At 37.1% G+C, this 26,225-nt stretch overlaps 1 protein-coding gene across 1 annotated transcript; it reads right to left on the reverse strand.

Annotated features, from left to right (window-relative positions):
* Positions 1-2,650: 2,650 nt before the first annotated feature.
* On the reverse strand, positions 2,651-15,678 carry LOC121240101 (disease resistance protein At4g27190-like). The gene is made up of 2 exons (XM_041137579.1): positions 15,476-15,678; positions 2,651-4,412 (listed from the first exon to the last, which is right to left on the reverse strand). Exon 2 carries the CDS (start codon positions 4,327-4,329, stop codon positions 2,833-2,835), a length of 1,497 nt encoding a protein of 498 aa, XP_040993513.1. The 5' UTR covers positions 4,330-4,412; positions 15,476-15,678; the 3' UTR covers positions 2,651-2,832.
* Positions 15,679-26,225: the final 10,547 nt, after the last annotated feature.

The raw sequence follows: 26,225 nt of genomic DNA on the forward strand, positions 1-26,225 counted from the left end.
AAGGAGGCTTGGAGCGGGAAAGAGGTCAAATTTTCTCTTCTTAAAATCTTTGGCTGTCTTTCTTATGTTCTTATTGATTCTGATGCTCGTAGTAAACTTGAGGCTAAGTCAATGAAATGTTATTTCATTGGCTATGGAGACAAGTCATTTGACTATCGTTTCTAGGATGATCAAGGTCGGAAGATTATAAGAAGCAGGAATGTGATCTTCAATGAGAAGATTGTGTACAAGGACAAGTCTAGTACAGTTACTGAAGCAGTTCCTTAGGAGTTTGACTTTGTGAGTTTGGATGATCTACCAGAGGTCACAGTGCAGTGTAGGGAAATGAGTGACGGGGAGAGTGGGCACAGTGCACCCATTCATATTATTCTATAGTCAGATCCAGCGCCGTCCACTCCTACAACTACAGTTCGCAGGTCAGTTAGGACTATTCGTCCTCCACAGCGTTTCTCACCTGCTTTGAATTATATTCTATTGACAGATGGTGGAGAACTGCAGAGTTACCAAGAAACCTTGCAATATGAAAATTCTAGCAAGTGGAAGTTGACCATGAAGGATGAGATGGATTCCTTGCTAGGGAATCAGACATGAGAGTTGACAGAACTTCCATCAGGGAAGAAGGCTAATATAACAAGTGGGTGTACCGGGTGAAAACTGAGCATGATGGCAGTAAAAGGTACAAGGCCAGACTTGTTGTAAAAGGCTTTTAGCAGAAACAAGACATTGATTACTCTGAGATTTTTTCACCTGTGGTAAAGATCACAACTATCAGGTTAGTTTTGGCTATAGTTGCTACTGAAGACCTATTTCTTGAGCAGTTAGATGTGAAGACAGTTTTTCTTCATGGAGATCTTGAAAAAGACATCTACATGCACCAACCTGAGGGGTTTGTGGTACAGGGAAAGGAAAGTTCAGTTTACAAACTGAAGAAGAGCTTGTATGGCCTTAAACAAGTTCCTAAACAATAGTACAAGAAATTTGACAGTTTCATGTGCAATGCAGGGTACATCAGATGTCAGGCAGATCACTGCTGCTATGTCAGGCAGTTTGACAATTCTTACATTATTTTGTTACTATATGTGGATGACATGCTTATTGCAGGGGCAAATATTGATGAGATCAATAATATGAAGAAGCAGATGTTAGAGCATTTTGCAATGAAGGATTTAGGAGCTGTGAAGCAAATCCTTGGCATGAGAATTGTCAGAGACAAAGTCAGAGGCAAGTTGAGACTCTCACAGGCTAAGTATGTGAAAAAGGTACTCAACCGGTTCAATATGGACAAAGCCAAGTCAGTTGGCACACCCTTGGGTAGTCACTTCAGACTTAGCAAGGATCAGGCACCAAAGTCAGAAGAGGAACAAGACTATATGAGTAAGGTTCCTTATGCCTCAGCTATTGGTTCACTTATATATGCTATGGTTTACACCAGACCACATATTGCCCATGTAGTGGGAGTTGTGAGTAGATATATGAGTAACCCTGGAAAACAACATTGGGAAGTAGTGAAGTGGATTTTGAGGTACCTAAAAAGCTCATCAGAAACGTGCTTGTGTTTCTCAGGAGAGGGCTTAGAGGTGCAAGGCTATGTTGATGCTGATTTAGCTGGAGATACTGATAGCAGAAAAAGTACCACAAGATTTGTTTACACTCTGCGTGGTACTGCAGTTTCATAGGGTTCCAATCTACAGAAAACAGTTTCTTTGTCTACTATAGAAGCTGAGTATATTGCAGTTTCAGAAGCTGCAAATGAGATGGTTTGGATACAGGGCTTCTTGAAGAAATTGGGTAAAAAGAATCAGAATGGCACTCTCTACAGTGACAGCCAGAGTGCCATATTCCTTGCCAAAAACCTAGCATTTCATTTCAGGACAAAGCACATTCAGATCATGTATCACTTTATACGATCATTGTTAGATGATGGACAGTTGCTACTTGAGAAAATTTGTGGAAGTAAAAACCCTGCTAATATGTTGACAAAGGGTGTTACACTTGAGAAACTGAAGTTGTGCGCAACTTCAGTTGGTCTTCTTGCATGAAGACAGGAGCAGTGAGTTGCAGAGGTGGAGAATATCATGTTTGAGCCAGAGGGCGATACTGTGGGTGTACCAGTCTCCAAGTGAGAGAATTGTTGAGTATTTAGATTCTGGTCCACACTGCTCGAGCGGAGCGTCTAGCCGCTAGAGTGAATACAAGTCAGAGAGCTTCGCTCAAAGATAGCTCGACAAATCGCTTGAGCAAAGGCAAGTCAGAGAGTTTCGCTCGACACCGCTCGACACACAGCTCGAGCGGAGGGAAGTCAGAGAGCTTCACTTGAAGAGCCGCTCGACACATGGCTCGAGCAATTGCGGGAAACAAGTTCGCTTGATGCGGGCTCGACTCGTCGCTCGAGCGAACATTGCTAATTCTGTTGAATTTAGAGTTTCCGCCGCATAACCTATATATATTATTTTATTCTGACTTGTACAGTGACTGAGTGAATAGTAGCCGTTAAACACACATTGTATTGTGATTCCTCAAGAAATAAAAATCCTTTGCAGCTCCCGTGGACGTAGGCAATTTGCCGAATCACGTAAATACTGTGTCATGTGTGATTGCTTTTTTTCTTGTGTTTGAATTTACTTTATTGTCATCGTTTTTCACAACAATTCTTTCCAAAGACAACACTCTTAGTTCCTTCATTCCATCAAACATATTAAGTGGGAGTGGAAAAGAGGAAGATGACAGTCGTAGAAGCTGAAGTCCAGAACAGTTCAACCCTTCAGGATGTTTTGTTGTTGTTCCAAGCATAAGAGAAATTACGGCAAAGTCTTCATATGTATCATTCTATGGTCATTCTTCAAGTCCAACATCACATCTGACCATAAAACCATGTTCATCTCTGGATGCAATCGATATGGCAACATCTCGTACATCATGCATTTTAATGAATTCTTTTTTCCCACTATCTAGCAATAGATTTGACCTTTTAAGATTTTGAACAATTGCATGGACTCTTCGCCTTGCTTCTGCTATCGTATCAATGTTTGCAAACAACCTTCGTCCAACTCCGTATCTTACTAAATCCTCAATAGGTATATCATAATCTTCTGGAAACAAACAACATAGAAGAAAGCATGATTTGGCTTCTTCACTTTTTAAAAGACTGTAACTGAACACTATGTTGCCATAGACCTTTTCATGTAGACCCGGGATATTATGTGAAATAGACTTTTTAAGCTGCTCAAGCGCTCCATCCCACTCATCTTCATTGCTATTGTCCTTCATTGCACTTCCAACAATTGCAATAGCAATAGGTAAACGTCCACATTCCTCTCCAACCATTTTAGCTTTTAGTTGTAGACTGGGGGTACCAATACATGAATCACATGCCATCACACTAAAAAAATTCCATGCTTCTTCTTCAGATAAGAGTTCGATTGGAAAAATCTTCTGAGTCTTCATTTGAATGCAAGTGCCTTCATTTCTTGGGGTACGCAAGATTTTCCAACTATTATCTTTATCTCCATGATGAATTCCAATAGCCTCAAGATCAAGTGGTTCCCAAACATCATTCAATATTATAAGGACATTCTTACTCTTCACCAGTCTTGAATGCAGTTGAGTTGCTCTTCCTGATAAAGACTCTTCATTAAGATTCGGGCCTAGGTGCTCAGCAATTGCGGCTTGAATCTTTTCCAGGATTGGTTCTTTAGACACCACTGCAATTGCAACTTTATCAAATAAATGATCATCTTTTACTCTTCTGGATATCTCTTTGGCCATTTCTGTCTTCCCGATGCCTCCCATACCACATATCGCAATCATGTCCATCTTGTCATCCCTTGGAGCCTCCAAAACTTGGTTAATCTTTGTCTTTCTTGACTCAAAATTCTTAAAGCGTCCATTGGATGTTGATGCTACTTCCAATGGAGGAGCACGAATGAACACCTGATCATATTTATCACCTTCCTGTAATAGCTGGATCATGGCTTGAGTATTCTTTTGAGCTTTCTTACCTAAGGAGTAACGAAACTTTAGGTCTGGGCACCACCCATTCAAGCACATCGTATCCGCCTTAACATCTTCTTCAAGGAATTTCCGAAGCTCTTCAATTCTTATGTCCACACTTGTTTGCCATGTCTGAACTTCACTTGCGATTACTTCTTGATTCCAAATGGCTCCTTCAACGGATTGTTGCACGGCCTCCTTCTTTAAATGTAGCTTTTGATAATGCTCATTTACTTTCGTGATGTTCTTCTTATAGAAAATCAGATAGCCAACATGTTCTCCGAAAGGAGGAACCAAGTATTCTCCAATTTTTCCAACAATTGACACCACAATCTCCATTTTCTTTCCTTCTTTCTTTTGTTCATTCTCTACTTTTGCAATTTTTTGTTTTCCTTTTTTCACTTTTGATTTTTTTGGTAACTACAAGAAATGTGAAATGTGATGGAGAAAAATAAGTTCACAACTAAATTGAAAAGTAAGAATAAAAATATTCCGAAACCAATATCAATGAAAAACACTAACTAGACGCAATATAATAAAAATTAATTTGCCTCCTGCTCCCCATTTTCAAATAAAAACAACATAGTGCAAAAAAAGAAAAAAAAAAAAAAAACTCAATTGTAAATTGAGACAAAAAGATATGAATAAATACCGAAATGAAGGAAATCACTAATTAGATGTAAATGAAGGAAACTCAATTCTTTGCTTCGCATGTATATATAGAAGGGATGCCTTCTAGCTAGCTAGTAACGATTTTGACCAATATTTGTAGTAAGTCAGAATACGAGACTCTGAATAAAAAGGATCGTATATATTGGGCACATTAATGGGTGTAGTCTGTGATGTTGGCGTTAGCTAGAGGGTAGAAATTTAGAAATTCCAAACATTTTTGGATGCTCAAAATTTTATTAATTAAAATAGAATATATATTCTTAATACAACTTAAATCTCAATATCACTTAACCTCGTCATAGTTCATTTATATAATCATTTATATTGATTATATAAATATACACACAACAAAAATAGACTAAAGTCTATGTTGTACTAACTTTAATATTATACTCTTCTTTTGGATAGGAATTTGTCTCCAAGCTAATAGTGTCAATACTGTACAAAGAAGTATTTGACTAGCAGTGCTCGGCGGGCATCCGCACCTTGCCCCCACATAAGGGGTGGGCAAAAACTCCATCAAGTCTGACTCTGGCCTACACATGCTTTGATATAATTCGGAGTTCAGAGTTGAGTCGGAGTTTCTATGAAAAAGATGGTGAGTCAAAATAGGAGTTGAAATCGGCTCCGACTTCCGAACTCATAACAACTCCGACTCAAACCATTTTTATTTTTTTAAAGCAAATTACATCTGTTAGCGGCCCACATTGAAGTGCTATTGAATGAAACGACAGCATTTCATTTCTAGTAGAACGACTTCGTTTTAGTCTGAAATGGAGTTCAAAACACGACTCCTCTTCTCCCCACACTTTCCTGAATCCCTTCTCAGTGAGAGTCTCCACTCCTCTTTGTTACTTTGTGTGTTGTGACACCGTCGCTAACATAACCCCACTGTGGAAAGGTCTCTTTGGCGTGATGCCCTATGCACCTTCTCTTCTCTGTGTACTCTTTTTCGTCCTATGAAGTCGCATTTTATTTATTCACTTGATTTTAAAGTTGCCTAGGGCTTGACATTTTTTTTTTTTTTTTTAGGGATTGAAGATTTGGGCACAGCTTCACCTCCCTCTTAAAATCGCTCCTTGGCTTGCTAGTTGTTGTTTAAAACACTTGCAGGTATTGCAAATTTAAATTTATTGGTGAATTTGTAAATTCGGCGGAGTTGGTGAATTTTGTAAATTTCTGAATTTATTGAATTTATGTTATGTAAATTTGTGCATTTATAACACCTGAGAAATCTCATATCAGCAACTGATCTGCTATCAGAATTTAGGGCTATATATAAAATATATTTACCAATTGATCTGCTATTAGGGCTATATATAAATTAACCAATTAATCATAGATATTTACCAACTTTTTCTAATCAAAGATACTTACCAACTAATCTGCTATTAGGGCTATATATAAATTAAGGCAATCTTTGTAATGGCATGGAGTGGGTACAAAACAAAATGAAAAGCCAAAAGTCAGTACTCAAACATGATTAACAAGGATCGAATCACACTATGTCAATATTCAGTACACAGCCAATATTATTGACACTGTTAACACAAATTCGCATATTAGTGTGTATCTCACCGTGTCAATATTATTTACAAAACCAATAGTGTTGGTTATTGATTTTATTCACACATGACACAGCCAACACATTTTTCACACAGCCGATGGCCCAATAGTCTGTATCTCACTATCTCACTATGTCATGAAGTGTTAATACCATCACATACACATTATTAACACAGTATATATAATTAGGCTATATATATTGCTTTTGTGTAGATTTACTAATTAGGCTATATTTCTTTCTAATTGAAACTTTCATGAATCATGATGACTTGTTCTTGTTTTGTTTTGTTATTTTTTTTTTCAAGTGAATATGGATATGGATGCTACATCTACTCAGGAAGATCATACACAAGGTGATGCTTCAGTGCCTATGCTGAAGACAAGTACTTCCACTCCTAGACCCATATCTACAACTACTTTTTTTGCAAGTAGTTGACTACTTGAAAATGACGAACCTATTGCTAATGAATCTGAAGAATTGGAGTATGGTGATGGTCGACCACCACGACCTAATAAGAGAAGGTCACGGACATGGGACCATTCTGCCAAAATTGACAATGATTGTGAGAATCCACAAGCAAGGTGCCACCATTATAGTGATTATTTTGGTTGTCATTCTAAGAAGTAAGGCACTACAGATTTGATAGCAAATTTGGATGGTTCTGTGCAGTATAAGATACACAAGGGATTGATGGTTAAAGATCAAAGGAAGCTAAGTTATGAAACAATTATTGCCACGGATGGTATTGAGCAGTAAAAAACTGTCAATCTCATAGTCAATGAGGGTCTACAATAAGTTAATGATTTAATTCCACAATATTGTGAAGTACATGAAGTCTTACCCCCAAAGGGTTGACAAGTTCAAGTCTTGTGTCGAACAACTACAAATTCCATGTGATAGTATGTTGACTTTGGACTTTCGCACTCATTGGAACTCTTCATACATGATGTTTGATGTAGCGGAAATATATCAGAGAGCCTTTGAGAGGATGGAGGTCGAAGATGGAAGTATATCATACTTTGTCAGAGGACACCACGGGGAGAAAAGGGCTCGGACTGCCAGACATTCGTAATTGGGATAATGTGAGGTACTTTGTTAAATTTTTAAAATTGTTTTATGATACCACTGTTCGCATATCTATTAGTTTATGCCATACTGCAAACATATACTTTAGGAGCTTTCCAGACTTTATGACCACTTGCAAAAGAGTTGTGAAAGTAATGTCGTGTTGTTAAATAGTATGGTTATGAGGATGAAATCCAAGCACAATAAATATCGGGGGATGTCGAGAAAATAAATAAATTATTATTTGTGGGTGCGATTCTTTGTCCCCAATATAAGTTGGTTATTGTAGAGGTTTGGATTAGAGATGTCCTCGGTAATGAGAAGGCTTACCAACTCATTAGAGTATTAAAGAATGATATTGAGACCTTATATCACCATTACAACAACAATGGTCAATCTTCAAGCACAGGTGGGAGCTCCTCAAGACTAAAAGACTCGACTTCTTTCTTAGATGACACACATGCTCTAAGTTCAACAGTTCTGATACAAAGGTATCATCAAATCCAAAAATCAGGGATCATTATGCAATGCAAATATGAGGTTGAACGATATTTTATGGAGATTGTCGAGGCACCTAGTGATGCATTCCACATCTTAACTTGGTGGAAAGTTCATTCCCCGAAGTTTTCAGTCATTTCCCCAATAGCCTAGATGTGTTCGCAATTCCTATCACGACGGTTGTCTCTAAGTTGGTGTTTAGCACCGAAGATCATGTGTTAGATGCTTATTGGAGTTCATTGGCTCCGAGAACTATAGAGACCCTTATCTGCACACATAAATGCATGGCTAAGGTCAACACCTATTGGACTAGATAATGTTGATGATGCTTAGAGTTATAAGTTTGAGTCGGGTAACTTTAGACGTTTACCTTCATTTTTAAATGACTAATTTGAATTTTTATTGTTTACTTTTTAACTAATAATTTTTATTTTTTTGTATACCTATCTGTGAACCCCGCAAGACTTGAAGAGGACTAAGAAAGTCGCATTATGGGAGGGAGTCTGGTAGATGAATCATGAATGATATCATTAACTTTTATGTTAATTTTATTATTAGTATTATCCTCTAGTTTTTTTTTTTTTTTTTGGAAGAGTCAGAGCCACATGTCCAATAGTGGCCCCTACCTCATATTAATTAAAAAACTCTCACTTGTGGCAGAGGAAAACCATGTAACAATAAACCACTTGAATGTAAAGTAATAAACAAAGAAACATCCGAACCCAAGTGTAACTAATAACCTAATCCTCAAACTCCTAACACAAACCTGAATCTGAGGACAACAAGAAACAAGACCAGAAACCACTTGACGGCAACCATTAAGTCCTCAAAGAAGGAAGACCTAATTTATCCACCATTAAAATACCTTTTAGCTTCCCTAGAACATCATCAAAATCAATTCACGTACCAGACTGATGATTCGAAGCCAAATGAGGAAGAAAATCAGCTTCTGAATTTCCTTCTCTATAAACATGACTAATCTTGACCTGCAAAGTAGACAAGATCTCTTGGATTTCATTCCAATAGTCTTCAAGATACCACATGCCACATCTACCTCTTGCCAACCAATTAACTACAAGTAAAGAATCAAGCTCAATCTCAATTATATGCAGACCCAACTCCTTGCAATGTTTCAGCCCATAATAAAGGGCTAATAGTTTCGCTTTATTATTAGAGCCATGAGCCAACTCCTTAGCAAAAGCCAATCTCAAATAGCCCCGATCATCCCGAATAATGCCACCCGCTCCCATGCAACCCGGATTGCCCAACGAACTCCCATCAACATTCAACTTGAACCACCCCTTGTTCGGTTTACACCACTTTACCAAACAAACTGGCTTGCGTACATGAGCTTTAACCGAAATTGAGAAGGACTCCAATATTCGAGCGTCACCATTTTCCAATTTTTTACTCGCCCTCAAACGTAATCCTACCCATGTAATAGAAGCTTTAATTGCACTCCACAATGACTGCACAAAAACATTTTTCCCTTCCATGCGAGCCTTATACTGCCACACCCAAAGAGACCACGTTAATATAATTGGAATCAAACCAAGCAGCGTACCTTTTTGAGATGAATGTGAGGCCCGTCTAAACCAAAGCTCCATAGTATTCTTCTAAGGCTTGGAAGGGTCATAAGGCATCCCCAAACTCAAAGACGCCATGTGCCAAATTTTCGCTGCTAGAGATCCTATGGCCAGGACATGATCTTGATTTTCTAGACAACCCCGTATACAACATTCACATTTAGAAACCACGAGAATGCCCAACTCATTAATATGCGCATCCACACTTACGCAAAAATTCAAAGCCTTCCACATAGTAACCGAATACTTCTTTGGAAGCGCTAAGTGCCAAATCCAACTAGCCCATTCAGATTTTGGAGCCCTAATACAAATACATTCCCAAGCCGATTTCGAGAAAAAATTACCATCCAAACTCAGTTTCCAAATCAAAGTATCTGCCTCGTCTTTATGCTCACCTAAACATGTCAAGATTTCCTCAAGTTTAGATTTCCCCACCAATCTTCTTAGAAGTTCCACATCCCACTCATTATGAATTTGACACTCCCTTATTGTGAGAAGAGGAAGATCCGAGATCTCACAAGAGTCAATAATAGCACCAGATGGCAACTAGTTATCCCTCCAAAAGGAGACTTGACCATCCCTTACCTTTCACACGGAATTACACAATACCTTAGGTAGCACCTCTACTATTCGCTTCCAGATTAAAGAGCCTTTACTAGTCTCAATCAAATAGACATGCCTCTCATTGACATATTTTTCCATAAAGAAATTAACCCAAACAGAGTTTTGAGTTAGAAGCTTCCATGCAAACTTCATAAAGAGCGACACCTGCACATCTTCAAGTTTCCGTAGACCCATACCCCCTTCAAGAATTGGAGCACATACTCTAGCCCGAGCAACCCACTTCTTTTTTGGTTTACCATTGTAGGAGCCCCAAAAAAAATTACTCATGACCCGATTAAGACTTGCCACCACAGCCTTAGGAGCATACAACACAGAAAAGAGATGGATCGGTATACTTGACACAATGTGCCTCACAACAAAATGTGAGCACCAGACGATAGGAACTTCGTTTGCCATCCTTCAAGCTGGCCTCGAATCCGGTGCATAAGCCCATCAAAATGAGTCACCTTTAGCCTTCCTGAAATCAACGGCGCACCTAAATATTTCACCGAAAAGGAGCCCTCTGAGAAAGAAGTAATCCTCAAGGCACTCCTTTTTTGGGCACTCATAAAATGTTTAGGGAAAAAAATAGAAGACTTCTCTATACTCACAACCTGACCCGACCAATTCTCATACTGAGCAAAGACATCCCTGATAGCACGAAGAGAGGGTTTCCCACCATTAGCAAACACCACAATGTCATCAGCATACAATAAATGAGAGATAAGAGGAGTGCCCTGAGGGTAAGAAAATGGACTAATCATCCCATTACCAAATTTGTCCTTTAACAATCTGGATAAAAGTTCTTTCACAAGAATAAACAAATAGGGAGATAAATATCTCCCTGCCTCAAGCCACCCTCATTGGGGAAGAAACTTTTCATTGTGCCATTCATAATCACAGAGAACCATGGAGTGGAAATACATTGTTTGATCAACTCACAAAACCAAGAGCCAAAACCAAAAGAGGACAAGACCTGTAATAAGAAATCCCAGTCAACACTATCATACGCCTTAGTCATATCCACTTTAATTACGACATTGCCACCACGAACCCACTTATTCAATAAATGAATCATCTCTTGAGCCAACGTAACATTCTTGAAAATGCTTCTTCCAGGTAAGAAGGGCCCATGCTCTAGGGAAATAAGCTTATTTAAAATAGCTGATAATCAACGAACCAGAATTTTGGAGGATATCTTGTAAATCACAGAACACAGATTGATGGGTCTAAATTTGTCAAACCCAGTTGGGTTTGGCACTTTTGGAAGAAGTACAATATAAGAAGTCGAGTAGAATCTGGGTAGAGGGGCTCCACTAAAAAACTCCCGAACAGCTGCCACCACATCAATCTCCACAATATCCCAACATGAACAGTAGAAACCAGATCCAAACCCATCTGGGCCTAGACTACTATCAGTCGGAATAGAAAACATAGCCTCTTTCACCTCTTGGATTGAAGGGATCTGAAGAAGAATGTTGTTTTCCTCTTTTGTAACTACATTCTGCACAAACAAAGATAAATCTGGGGGGACCCTCATTGGTCTTGCCTTCATAAAGTCGCTCCAAAAATCCACAGCCCCATCATGGATAGCCTCCAGGAAGGATAAACAAGAACTGTCACGGAGTCGCATTTCCTGCACAACCAGCATATTCACAGAAGCAAATATTTTAAAAAACTAAGTGGAGGCCTTGCCCTTCAACATCCATCTAATTTTGGCCTGTTGCGATAACCAAGTCTCCTCTCTAAGAAGCCACACCGCCAGTTCTTCCTTGGCATTTAATAATTCTGTCTCAACCTCTTTAGAAAAGCTAGCTTGCAATTGACCCTCAATTCTTTCTATCTGCTTCTCCAACTCACTAATATGTTTCTCCGTATGCCTAAAAACTCTACGATTCCAATCTTTCAAAACCATTTTCAACTTTTTTAATTTAGCAGATAGACGAAACAACCCCATATCAGCAATTGGAGCCTGCCAAGAGCCTTGCACATCCTCTCTAAAATTCTCATGAGCCACCCATATTTGTTGGAACTTAAACGATGATGGGCCATATCTACATTAGCGGTGCTACCTGCCCCCCGTAAGGGGCCACCATTGCCATTCTCGACCGGGGTCTACCACCCCGACCTTCAACATCCCCATCAACAATATTGAAATCACCAAGATAGAGCCAAGGAATATCTTGCACGACATCCAACTGTAACAATCTCCAGAGATCACACTTCTCCATATGATTACATTTTGCATAGATTACAGAAACCACAACAGAATGAGAGGCATCCTTTAGCAAGACAAAAACATGCTGAGCACTAAATTGACTAATCGACACCTCTAAACCATCTTTCCATCACCACCATAATTTCCCACCAACACTTTGATTAGAAAAGCCATAATCGAACTTCAACCAATTTTTCAAAACATCCAACTGACTTTCTTCAACAAACGGTTCAGCTAACATAATGAAATTAACTTGGAACTTCCTTACCAACTTGCATAGACGTCTCCGTGATGATCGAATACCACGTATAGTCCAAAAGAGAGGATTACAAATCATAAATTCATCCGAGCAGGCTTACTAGGAACACGAGATGAGCTTATAAGAGTTTATCCACCCTTACTTACATTTTTTTCTGCCATAGCATCCCCATCCGACGAATACTCTTTATCTTTACATAGGTGCTCTACCCAATCTTCATCGGGTTCTGAGACGCAGTCCTTAACCATTCCCTCTAGTGGGCACGAGACGCAGTCGTTAACCATTCCCTCTGGTGGAAACGCTACCCTCTCAACTGGAATTATCACAGCCAAAGAACCCAACCTTTCATCTTCCACATAGTCAAGTAAAGCCCCCTCCCCTGTCACCTGCTCAACTAACTTCTATGTTCCCATCATACCACATGACACCACGCTCTCCACAACCAGATTGACAACCAATATACCAGACTTGACATTACAAAGACGTTGCTGGCATCCAAAACCTTCTGCTTCCAACATTACTACTAGCTCCTCATGGGTCCCCCCGAATTCTACACTGTCAATGAGCTTGGACCAGCCCCAAATACATCCACCTTTCTAGCCACCAAAACATCAACAATAGAATTATTGAGAGGCAAATCACTAACTTGCATATCCATTCCGTTGCTTACAACCCAGTCCTCTGCCATCGAAACCTGATTACCATGCACAAATGCCATGCCACCACAATCTGCACTATCACCCTTTATTTCGGACGAACTAGGACCAACCAAATCTATATCCACACTTCCCTTCATTCCCACATTAATAGCAGCGTCGATCACAAGCACTTCAGGAGACCGAGAATCCTCCATCATTATCATCAACGGCAACGACGTCTCCTTTGCACATCAAGAGGTGTCACAGCCCCTTCCATATTTTTTCCATCCGCAGCAAGTTTCGTCTTCCACTTATTCACTACCTTCTCTATTTCCTTTGCAATTCCTTTCCTCTTACGATCAACAACATTATCGCCACCATCCGTCCATTTGCAGGTCTTTGAGTTATGCCCCTGAATGCAACATTTAGAACAAAAGGTAAGGAGTGTCTCATACTCAACCTCTATATAAAAGCTTGAAGCATGGTGCGGATTGCCAATCCAAACTCCCCGTACGGGATCCTTTGCCGCATCTAGTAGCAAACTCGAGCCCCGTCTGTTCTCGTCGCACACTTTGTGGCATTATCACATCGTAGAAACTGACCCAACGGCACAGTGATATTAATAAAAAATGACTCATAATAATAGTTTGGGGGTAATCCAGGGAGGAAAACCCACACCGGCACCAAGGAAGGCTCCGATTCCTCATCAAAATCAGTGTGACAATGGGACCCACGGTATGGAGCCCCATCTACATCAGTAGCCTCCCTCAACATTGCCTTCACAAAATCAGTCTCATTGGTGAGTCGCATGTACACATTTCGAGATTTCCTCATTGTTGAAACCATCAGTTGCAAGTTTAAGTCCCCATCGATTTCGGATGAACACTCTAATGGCATCAAGGGACGGACGTTGCATAAGAAACTTGAGGACCAACGAATACCTAAATGGAGCAACAGAATTTTCAATTTCCTCCTTGGAAAACTAACACAAATATGTCCATCAATGGTTTTGGTAGGGTGGAGCGGAACATCAATCTCAGGAAGGAGTAGTGGCGTGCGTGCCACCAAGTCTGCAAAAGTGCGTCACCGATGGCCCAAGAGGAGCCCCGTTGGCTGTCATGCGGCACGAACCCTAGCAGAGCACGGTTTAGGAGAAAAAGGATAATATCGGCACTGTTTTATATCTGATGTAGTATTATCCTTTAGTTAAGTAGTGTAATGTCTAATTTTGTTTCATTTTGCAAAAAAAAATGCAAGATACTTGAGTTGGAGTTCTTACTAGGTGCCTGGTGGAAACTATGGAGTTGGAGTTGGAGTTGGTTTTGGTTACTTGTTTAATTTAATTATGATACTTTGTAACATCTGAATGGTTGTAGTTTCACTGGTTTGTAAGTTTTTAACTTTCTTTGTTAAATTGATAGGATTAGGGGAGGGAGTCATGAAGGGAGTTGTAACTTGTAACTTTGTAATATCCATCTACATCTACAAATACTCATTAGTGAGTGTGTTCTTGTGTGATGTTTATTGTTTGCACTTTGCAAGGGTGTGCATTAAGATCTTGTTTTGTTTCTTGCATGATTATGTTTTAATGTTTATGATTCTATTATATTTATCTATATTTGATTATTTGTTTTTTCTTAATTATAGAAAGAGTTTAATAATATAATTTATAATTTTATTGATGATGATGATGTCTTTTAATTTATATTATGGATTTAGGTGTTATGTTTCCTTGTTTGTTTGTTGATTCTAATAATAATCATCATCTATTATTAATTTATTATTGTTTGTTGGATCTATTAATCATCTCAAATAATCATCTTTCTCTTTTGTGGAGTCTAAATAGTTAAAGGTATGGGATTATTGTTTTAAATTGACAAGATATGTAATAAATTAGTTATAGAAACTAATAGAAGAGCCCATCATTGTATTAAAAATATGTGTAAACTCTGTAAACAAAGAATATTAAAAATATAATACTTTTCCTATATTTCCTTTTCTAATCATTTTCTGAACCTTTTTCTTTCCTTCTTTTTAGCTTTTAGTTCTTTTATTTTTGTGTTTATCTCTCTCTCTCGATATCTGGGTCATGTTAATTGACCACTTGTTCTTAATTTGTTCTTTGATTTGAGAATTTAATTAGCTACGGTACGAGATGTAGAAAAACAACTCCGCTTCCAATGACTAGAGCAAGAGAATAATAGGATCGTGAAACCAATATATTTGCAAATCAAAGAAATATTATTCTATAGAATAAAAAAATTAAAAAAAATTAAAAAAAAAAAAAAAGCATCAGCAAATTGAGACAGAAAACATGTTGAAGAAACGTCTAAGGGAAGACAAAAAAAAGTTTCTGAAGTTTGTGTGATTTGCCTCGTACGTATTCCTTCTCCAGAAAACAAATCAGAAATAATAGCAAAGAAATTTATCAATGGATTGGAACAAAGTGATCATGGTGAGCATCAGATGAGCGATATTGAGCAAATGTAGTTGAGGTAAGAGTCACAAGTCTGTACTTAATATGAGATGATGTTCTTTTCTTCATAGCCCCATTTGACGTCCACCACACAAAGTAGGGTCTGTAAATTAGGTAGACACATTTATTTCATACTTATCCGCACATGCTAATGCAAAGTCTCATTTGGATATTTTAAAATACTTATAAATAATTATAAAATAATTTGAATTAAAATATTTAATAAATTTTGGAAAAAAAAAGTTGAATAAAAATATTATAAATTTTAAAAATTGTTTAAATATTATTTTTATTTTAAAAATTGAAAAAAATTATATTGTTTTTATCTTTTATTTAGAAATTTGAAAAAGTTGTATTGAATTTTGTGTATAAATAATATTTAAGTAATGATTAGTTAAAAAAATTTAAAATTTAAAATTTAAAATTATTTTACGTTTGAATAATGTTTAGAAAGAAAATATCTGAAAAAAAAATCTAAAAACACCATAAATTACTTCAAAATACCTTGAGATAAGATAAACTCCAAGCTCGTATCCGATACATGATCTTCCCATTTTTGAAGTTTTTCTTTCTTCTCTTCTTCATGATTCAGGCGACACCCTCCTTGAAATACCTAGTCACACAACCATGTATATATATATATATATATATATATATATATATATATATTTATATATATATATGCGCTATTGCACGAGATAGAATCGCAAAGCTCCCACCCAAGACCAACAGATTTCAAGACTTAAGAAATTCTGTTTACTCCAGCCGAGACCCCTCCCTCCTATTCCTTCAGCTCACACCTCCATCACCTTATTTTTATATTTATTATTTTTTTAAACCTCCCATTTTATTCAAAACCTCACCAAAGGCGGAGGAATACCATCCTTACAGCAGCAGCAACCAGTCAACGAAAACAATACAGACACAATACAATTCAAACTGAAGAAAAACAATCAAACCAAGTAAATTAAATTCTTATAGTCAAGCCGATTTTGTCCAACCGAATGATGCCCCTCAACGACCTGGGCAGCGTCTCCCCACCTCATATTTGCATGTCTATCCCTCTTCACCTCAACGTGTCAAAAAATCTGCAACTTGGTTTCCTTCTCTGTATTGGTGTGTTATAGTGAAGTAGACACCTGAAGCTCCTTAATCGTCTCCTCCCAAAACTCCCAAGGATACCAAACCGTAAAACTTCCAGCAAGCAACCAGTCCACCACTAATTTGAAATCACACTCAATTTCCAAATTGAAGAAATCCAAAGCCTTAAAATAACGTATTCTTTGAGGGCACTAAATTCAGCCTCATTGTTAGCCCCCTATCCAAAGTTTGCAGAAAAAGCTCCTTTTACATTCCCATGGATATCCCTGATCACACCTCCACCCCTACACAATCCCGGGTTACCCCTACAACTACCATCAACATTCAGTTTCACAAATCCATGCGATGGTTTGCACCATGCTACAAGACGTGGTCAACACCAATTGATAGGTAACAACGAAATATCCAAAGATCTGAAAACCTACTCATCCAATGCCAAAAGAGAACTAAAATTACTCCTTCGACAACTTCCTTAGCCAAAATTTTAAAGAGTGCCACACCCCTTCAACCAACTCAAGAGTCTCTTCCATGCACACCTTGCAACGACATTGCCACAATCGCCAAGTGATGAGGCTCGACAACAAGCCAATAAGCACACCTCTTTGCGACGACTTCTTCGCAAAAGATAACCACTGTGCCACATGACCACACCAGGTCCCAACAGTCATGCATGGAATACACATCATAGCATCTACCATCTCCCATACTTGTCTCGCAATCTCACCTGAATGGAGCACGTGCTCAAGTGTCTCTAGTTTTCTAGTAGTACAATAGTTGCATCTTGATGCGAACTACACTTCACAATTTTGCACTCTAGTTTGCACTTTAGAATCCACCGACAGGCAATGAGACCGAGCCTTTCACATGCATAAGGAAATTTTCTTCGACAATACCTTATTCCAAATCCACTCCATACCTGAAATTTTCACTCCTTTACATCCCACGCACTAGTTGAAGAAAACTCACCATCAGAAGTTGGCTTCCAAATAATGACATCCTCCCCCTCTTTCCCAATTGATAAAGAACATAAAATGTCTCCCATAATATTTGTCCCAACCAAATCCTCCAATACATTTAGATCTCAGTTTGAACCAACTCAACACTCCTTTATCTCCCATGCCGTTGTGTTCTTTGCAAGCAAAAGATGGCCACATCTAACATATTTTGCTTTAAAGAAGAGAGTCCACAAATTATCCACAACCAAGATTCTCCAAGTAAATTGCATGTGAAAAGAACGTTGAACATCCGCAAACTCCCTTAGACCCAAACCCCCCTCCAACGTTGGCTTGCACAACTTGGACCATGAATACCATTTCTTTTTTGCTTTCCCATTTATATCTCCCCAAAAGAAAGTAGATAAAATATAATTCAATTTCTTTAAGGTCACCATTGGCACGTTAAGAATTGCTAGCAAATGGGTAGCCATACAAGATAGCACATGCTTCAATAGAATCAACTAACCCTCTTGTGATAACAATTTGACTTTCCATCCTGCCACCTTATCACGAATTTTGTTAACAAACAGTTCAAGTAATCTAGTTGTAAGACGACCAGATACTAAAGGAACTCACAGGTATGTTACCGAAAACAAGCCTTCCACAAATCCCGAACTCCTCAACAATTCATGCCTCCTCAGCAAACACATATGTTTAGAAGCATAAAGTTCCGATTTTTCCTTCTTAATTATTTGGCCTAACCAATTCTCATATATCTCCAAAGTCTTCATCAACGAAGTAAAGACCATGCATCACCATTAGCGAACACCAAAAGATCAGGCTTGTCAGAGATCTAGTTCAACTCTAAGTAGAATCATGACTTTTTTTCAGTCAAGTCCAAGATAGAGTATGTTCTCTTTGTGCTAGTCTCATGCATACAAACCATATGTGTTCTTCCACACAGGCTTATTCAAAGTGTTATGCCGAGCAAGCAAATGAACTAAATAATCTTGGGAAGTCGTTTGCTACTCCTTTTTTAGAGACATTCAATTCTAATTGGCAAAATCATACTAATTTTTCTAGAGGCAGAATCAACCTCCCATGAATTTAGGTGGACCACAGATGTAGCAACAATTTCAATTTTGTCCACCTAACCCAATCTATCCTCATGTTCCTCATTCTACTCGTCCATTTAGGGCACCCAATCTATCCTCATGTTCTTCATTCTACTCGTCCATTTAGGGCACCACCATGACAGCAATCATTCTTAGAGGAGTCTCTTAAGGCATCCATGCAATAACCAGGCCATTCAAGGCGCTCGAGCCCAACCCAAGAAGGGGAAGACAATGAAGACACAACATGAATAGTTTAATTCCAACGAGATAGGCATCTCAGAGATCCAATTCAACTCTAAGTAGAACCATGAATGTTTTTCAATCAAGTTCAAGATGGAGTATGTTCTCTCTGTGCTAGTCTCATGCATACAATGCATACGTGTCCTTCCACATAGGCTTATTCAAAGTGTTATGCCAAGCAAGCAAATACACTAAATAATCTTGGGAAGTTATTTGCTAGTCTTTTTTCAAAGACATTCAATCCTAATTGGCAGAATCATACTAATTTTTTCTAGAGGCAGAATCGACCTCCCATGAATTTAGGTGGACCACAGATGCAGCAGCAATTTCAATTATGTCCACCTAACCCAATCTATCCTCATATTCCTCAATCTACTCCTCCATTTCGGACACCACCACGACAACAATCATCCTTAGAGAAGTCTCTTAAGGCATCCATGCAATAACCAGGCAATTCAAGACCCTCGAGCCCAACCCAGAAAGGGGAGGACAATAAAATCCCAACAGGAATAGTGTAGTTCTAACGAGGTAGGCGTGTAAGAAATCCAATTCAACTCTAAGTAGAACCCTGAATTTTTTTCAATCAAGTCCAAGATGGACTATGTTCTCTCTGTGCTAGTCTCATGCATACAATGCATCTGTGTCCTTCCACACAAGCTTATTCAAAGTGCTATGCAGAGCAAGCAAATGCACTAAATAATTTTGGGAAGCCGTTTGCTAGTCCTTTATCGTAGACATTCAATAATCCTAATTGGCGAAATCATACTAATTTTTTCTAGAGGCGGAATGAACCTCCCATGAATTTAGGTGGACCACAGATGCAGCAACAATTTCAGTTTTGTCCACCTAACCCAATCTATCCTCATGTTCCTCAAGCTACTCCTCCATTTGGGGCACCACCACGACAACAATCATCCTTAGAGTAGTCTCTCATGGCATCCATGCAACAACCAAGCCATTCAAGGCCCTCAAGCCCAACCTAGGGACCCAACAAGAATAGTTTAATTCTGACAAGATTGGCGATTAGGCTTGTCAGAGATCCAACTCAACTCTAAGTAGAACCATGATTTTTTTTTCAATCAAGTCCAAGATAGAGTATGTTCTCTCTGAGCTAGTCTCATGCATACAATGCATATGTGTCCTTCCACACAAGCTTATTCAAAGTGTTATGCCAAGCAAGCAAATGTACTAAATAATCTTTGGAAGCCGATTCTAGTCCTTTTTTCCAGAGACATTCAATTCTAATTGGCGAAATCATGCTAATTTTTTCTGGAGGCAGAATCAATCATCCATGAATTTAGGTGGACCACAGATGCAGTAAAAAATTCAATTTTGTCCACCTAACCCAATCTATCCTCATGTTCCTCAATTTACTCCTGCATTTGGGGCACCACCACGATAACAATCATCCTTAGAGGAGTCTCTCAAGGCATCCATACAATAATCAGGCCATTCAAGGTGCTTGAGCCCGATCTAGAAATGGGAAGACAATGAAGAACCAATAAGAATAGTTGGTTCCAACGAGATAGGAGTGTCAGAGATCCAATTCAACATAGGAATGTGGGGCGACACACTAACGGACATGTCCTTGCCTAGGAAGCCTGCAGGGAGTCCTGCTACATTAAGTTGCCAAATCTAGGGTCCGTGTGGTGCAAAATCTTGGCAAGTGTGTCCCTAACTAGAGCAAATGTGAAGAAGCCCAACCACATTAAATGACCCGATATGGGGAATCAAGGGAAGGACAACCCGGCAAAAGGACCTGTCCCTGACAAGATGTCGATAGAGGAGCCACACCTAATCAAAGGCCTCGAGGGGAAAGATCGGGGGACGAGCAGAAGCTATCAAATTAATTGCAGTAGCATGGTGCCCTATACAGGGGATAAACACCCCAAACATACGGAAGAAGCGAAAACTCAACTTCGGAAGGAGGATATAAGACAGGACACGTGTAAGAAACAAGGGGCTGGGAAAAAATCTTAAATTCTTCTAAAAACGAACTGACTTAAGCATCAGATGTTCTAATCGGTCAAACAGGGGGCAGATTGTTTCTTAACCTCTTTATTGACAGGTCTCATATGTGGAACGAGGAAGCTGAGTCCAGGCTTACGAGACACGTCCGCAACACTCCATTTTACGTTTCAAGATATAAAAAGAAAATTTGAAATGTTTCCAATTGTGTTTTTTCTCCTACAGCTAATCTGCTACAATCTTTTTCGCCATCTCCAAGTAACACAAAGTCAAAGAAGTCGTGACTTATTCTTATTGGCATGTGTGTCTCATGTGCCAATCAGAGTAGCATGTGAGCCCCCACATACTGCCTATTTCTAGTATTTTCAGTGCCATACTCACCACTTCATCAACTCCCTTTGCTTAAATTTTTCAAGATCCAAACTAGGGTGTAAATCCCAGGTGTCAATATAGTTTTTCATGCTTTTAAACACCAACAAAACTAGGATCGGTCGAAGCTTCCATGTTTGCTTATGTTATTAGTTACCCTAAATTCAAGTCATATTAGAAACATTATTATATTTTTTGATAAAAGTTAAAAGTTTGACTAATTAACGCTCCCAAATCACTGCCACCCCGTGACCTTTTGGACTCTTTTACTCTTTGAAAACCACCAATCCACCATTTTTTTATAATTTATACCGCACGAGTATTATTAGACTGTTGAAGTTTTATAACATAGAATTGCGCGATGAATCAATGCCCTCCGACAAGCTATCCTCTACAAGATTCATGTACAACATCTGTTAATCTTCCATCTACCACACCTATCACTTATAATTATAGCAGAAACCCTCGCAAGACTTCCAACTCAAACCACCCTTTGGGTTATCTCTTTCTTGGTTTATGTAGTGATCTATTGGCCAAGACCTCCAACTTGGGATTGATTACTAGCTTAGTTCCAATCTCCCCTTCCTGTTCTTTTCCTTTTACATAATTTATTGTTAAGCACGTGAATATGAGGTCTACTTTAAATATTAAGAATATTTTTTAATATTAAGAAATAGTTTAAATTAAGATGCTTTATTGAGTTTTAGAAAATGAGAGAAAAAAAATTGAATAAAAATATTATAAAGTTAAAATATTGTTTGACTATAATTTTTTAATATTATTTTTATTGAGAATATATGAGAACAATTGTATTTTCAAACAGGCTCAATGTTTGAAGGTGCTTATATAGCTTAATTTGATAGTCCCATATCTATTTTTTGGATCTCTATTTTACTTATATATATATATATATATAGTATATCCAGTGTTTGTTGCGTGGACACATTAATTGAGGGGATAATCTTTATATCATGAACAGAATGTAGAGAAAAAAAGAAATGAAAATAGTGTGTATTGAAGTAAGTTCCCAATGAAACCCATATGCATGATTCAGATGTAGGCACTGTGAACATAGCGCACTTGCTAAGTCTACAGCTACAATAATTGCACTCCCCTCATTAATTAACATTATATAATAGTACTAATTAAGCAGTACTAGGCTGCATTCATTATCCTTTTATCCACAACTCATGGCTACTCTTCCCATACATTTTTAATGACCCAATTCTGAATGATCCTATCCATCACATTAAACAATGATAACATGCCGGCAGCCTCACTGAATTCAGGCCCTCAATATCTTTAAAAAATAAATAAATAAATAAAAGGAAGTTGCTTGGCTCTGGGTGCAACTGACAGCTATGAAATGTGGAGGATAATGCAGACATTAACATTGGGGATGAGCATCTGGTGGTCATTTCAATTACCAATAAGAAACTGCCACTTGGGAGCAAAACAATGAGAAGTTTCAAAGTTGAAAGAAAGTGCCCAACTTTAGTCCAAGGAAGTCTCCATTTTTCCATTGATATATGATGCCTCCCCATCTCTTCATCTAAGACCATAGATTTTTTTTTTTTTTTTTTTTGACGAAAGCATATTATATTTATTAATAACGACGGACATTATAAATTTGATCTGAAATATATATTACAAGCCAACTATAATTTTAATAGCTCTCCAATACAACATTAAGACCATAGGATTTGGTTTGCTTGTTATAGCACTCCATGCATCTTAATCTTGTGGCCCACAATTTAGCACATCATGCTTTATGAGATGAAAGGGAAACCTCCATAATGCTCTCTAGTCTCATCCAACCCCACTATTTCTTTTATGAACAAGACTTGTGTTTTTCCCTTCCTTTTTCAATTGCTAATTTCTAGAAACTTTTGATCTTTAATCGGATCAAAATAACTTACAAGGCATTAGCGAACAATGTCAATTTACAAATCAGTTGGAAGTTGGAAACTGATTTCGTGTGGACGATATGTCATAAGAAAAGAAAAAAAAAAATTGATCATAATATTTCTATCTCTCTTCGAAATTGAACCATTTATTGTTACAATTTCTTAACCAACCTCTCGACTATTATCTTTCCAGAAGATGGAAATTTTTTTTTTTATTTTTGAAAATTTTTTTTCCAAAATCCTTTTCTTTTTTGTTTTTTCTTTCCGAATGCGAATTTGCTTTATGGAGATATACCTAATTTTCTAGGTGCCGTAAGCAATTCCCACTGACCAAAAGCTGAATTATTGCTGGCATTCAGACCCAATTAATAAACAGTACATATTTTGAATTGTGAAAGATTCCCGTAATTAAAAAAATACAAACCCAAAATTATAAGTTAGTCCTAATTAGGATAGGCCGAATCTAGGCATCCTTTAAACCCCACAACCAAACTTGATTAGACATTTACGCGGAAAAGCGACTAAGATAAGCCCCTAATACTTTATACATATATTAAATTACTAATTTGTACACCATTTCTTTAATCAACCACCAACTCTCATTTAATATTCTATTTTTGATATCCATAATTGGGTTGCTTTTCTAGAAATTAAATTTAGTGTATGCAAGTTTTTGTATTTTTTTAAAATAGTGAATAAATTTAGAAATCAAATAAAAAAATTTATTTTTTAATAATAAACTTTATTTTTTTTCAAAATAACTAAATAACACATACATACCCTAAAATCGTATTCGGCATTATTCATAATAAAATCAATTCGATGCATGTTAACTATAAGAAATATGTGTCCGAAAATAACTTCAATTTTAGATTTATTTCATGTATTTATTTATTTATTTTATTCTACGTCTTAAAGTTTGATCAGAAATCTTAATTTTTTTTTAAAATCAATCCCACTTGCTAAAAAAAGGGTAAAAATGGAGCTTACTTTTTTCCGGCAAAAGGTCCCTACAAGCGATCACATGCAAGAACGTGGTGTAATAAGTTGTTGCTAAGATCAAACCTTAAAACATTGTTGTTAGTAAAGAACCATAGAGCTAGGATATATAGCTGATTATAATTAAGCCATGCACACGATATCAAGCTCCTTTTATTTTAAATATTCTTAATTCGATATATTATTTCCAGTATAACATGATGTGTCTTAGAAGTCAGTAACATAATTATTAGACTGTCTCTAAATATAAATACATAATATTTAATTTGATATTATAATATTAGAAACTAAATAGACGATTTTAATGATATGGAATTAGATAATGAGTTATGTTACAGCTACTTTTGTATCTTTCTTGCGCAATTCAATAATGTTATTAGCTAAAATAATTATTTTATATTAAAAAAAAGTGATACAATCAATCATATTAGTAGAGTGCACAAATAAATACGTAAAAGTGACTACGCATAAAATTTTTGGTACTCTTAATACAATAATACATTTTTGCATGCGATATTAATATTCTTTGTTCTTCACACACTTTGATCCAATTTGGATGAAATAATTGGAGAATTTTTTTAAAAAATAAAAAAAGAAAAAGAAAAAACTTATTTCATTTGAAGAAGGAAGAATATAATTAGGAGGAATATTATCAAGAAAGAAGGTGGAAAATGTGGTTGTAGGATTTAATCAATTGGACCGCATTAGGCACCAACTATACATATAAATATACATATATTCTTTACGCAAGACAGCAATAAGTCATGCATTATCTTGCGAATTTGATCAAAAAATCATCAACTCATTTGCTTGCTGGAATCAAGATCTTGAGTTCACCTTTTCTTTTTTCTAATCATTCACTACTTTTATCAACTTTATGACTGGCACTGAAAATTATATAAGATTTGACCATATTTTAGTAATTAGTTAATTAAAATCATCATCATGTTACATATATATAGAGTACTGCGTCGACTTTACTAAAGGAAAAAGTTGAAATAATAAAGAAAAAGCTAAGGAAATAAAAACATAGAGTGGACTGAACAAATTAATGATCATAGTACTGGCTTTTTTCTTTTCTTTTCTTTTTTCTTTAAAAAAACAAACAATATAATTGATTTTCTATGCAAAAGGATAATAAAGAGAGATATGTATTTTTTATTCTCAAATTATCAAGTGTTATATAATTTGCACATTGCATTAAATTCAGATTATATATCTTGATTACTACTTCACATCACATTATATTCTCATCGACTTTCACGATCGTAATTAGACAGTGCAATTTGAGCCACTATGCCTTGATGAGATAGAAGTCATGCTATTGAGATTGAGTTCTAAGTTATGGCTCAAGTGTATCTCGAGGGAATGTCTACATTTCACACATTAGATTCATTTATGCACGCGCGGTCTTCTCTAACGACATCCCTAATACTACACTAATAATCAAATAGAAATATAGTAATATATCCTTATTCCATTGTGTTAAGAAAGAATTATCTATTAACTTTTAAATTTATTATTGAAAAAATATAAATTTATTTATTAAAAAAAAAAGTAATGATAAATACAATTATAAATTGTATAAGCGTCATCCACTTTTTTTAAAAAATAATAGAATTTATTGTTAAAAAATTACTTTTTTATAGAAATTATATTTTTTTTAAATATAAGTAGTATTTTTAAATTATATGGTCGTAAATATCATTTATTTTAAAAAAATAAAAATAAAAATAAAAGTCAATTTTATTGCGAGAGGTTAATTTAGGGAACGAGCTAAAACGCTTTTTGGGTGAGATTTATCTCAAGTGTTGCGTATGAGAGGACAAGAACAGCTGGCTGGAGAAAGCGCTCGATCCGAGTAGCGCTAGGGCCTACTTCACGTGCTGCCATGGGCCATGGCCCACCTAAGTTACGTTAAACATTGAGAGGCCACGTGGAGCACGTACTTTGCACAGTTACACGTGTCGAAATCCTCGAACGTCTAAACAGGGGACCACTTTGTCCTCATTTCTAGGA

Source organism: Juglans microcarpa x Juglans regia, chromosome 7D, assembly GCF_004785595.1.
Source record: "Juglans microcarpa x Juglans regia isolate MS1-56 chromosome 7D, Jm3101_v1.0, whole genome shotgun sequence".
NCBI classification, from domain to species: domain Eukaryota; kingdom Viridiplantae; phylum Streptophyta; class Magnoliopsida; order Fagales; family Juglandaceae; genus Juglans; species Juglans microcarpa x Juglans regia.

Coding starts and splice junctions, on each gene's coding strand:
- LOC121240101 (XM_041137579.1), bottom strand. CDS start 4,329: ATGGAGATTGTGGTGTCAATTGTTGGAAAAATTGGAGAATACTTGGTT.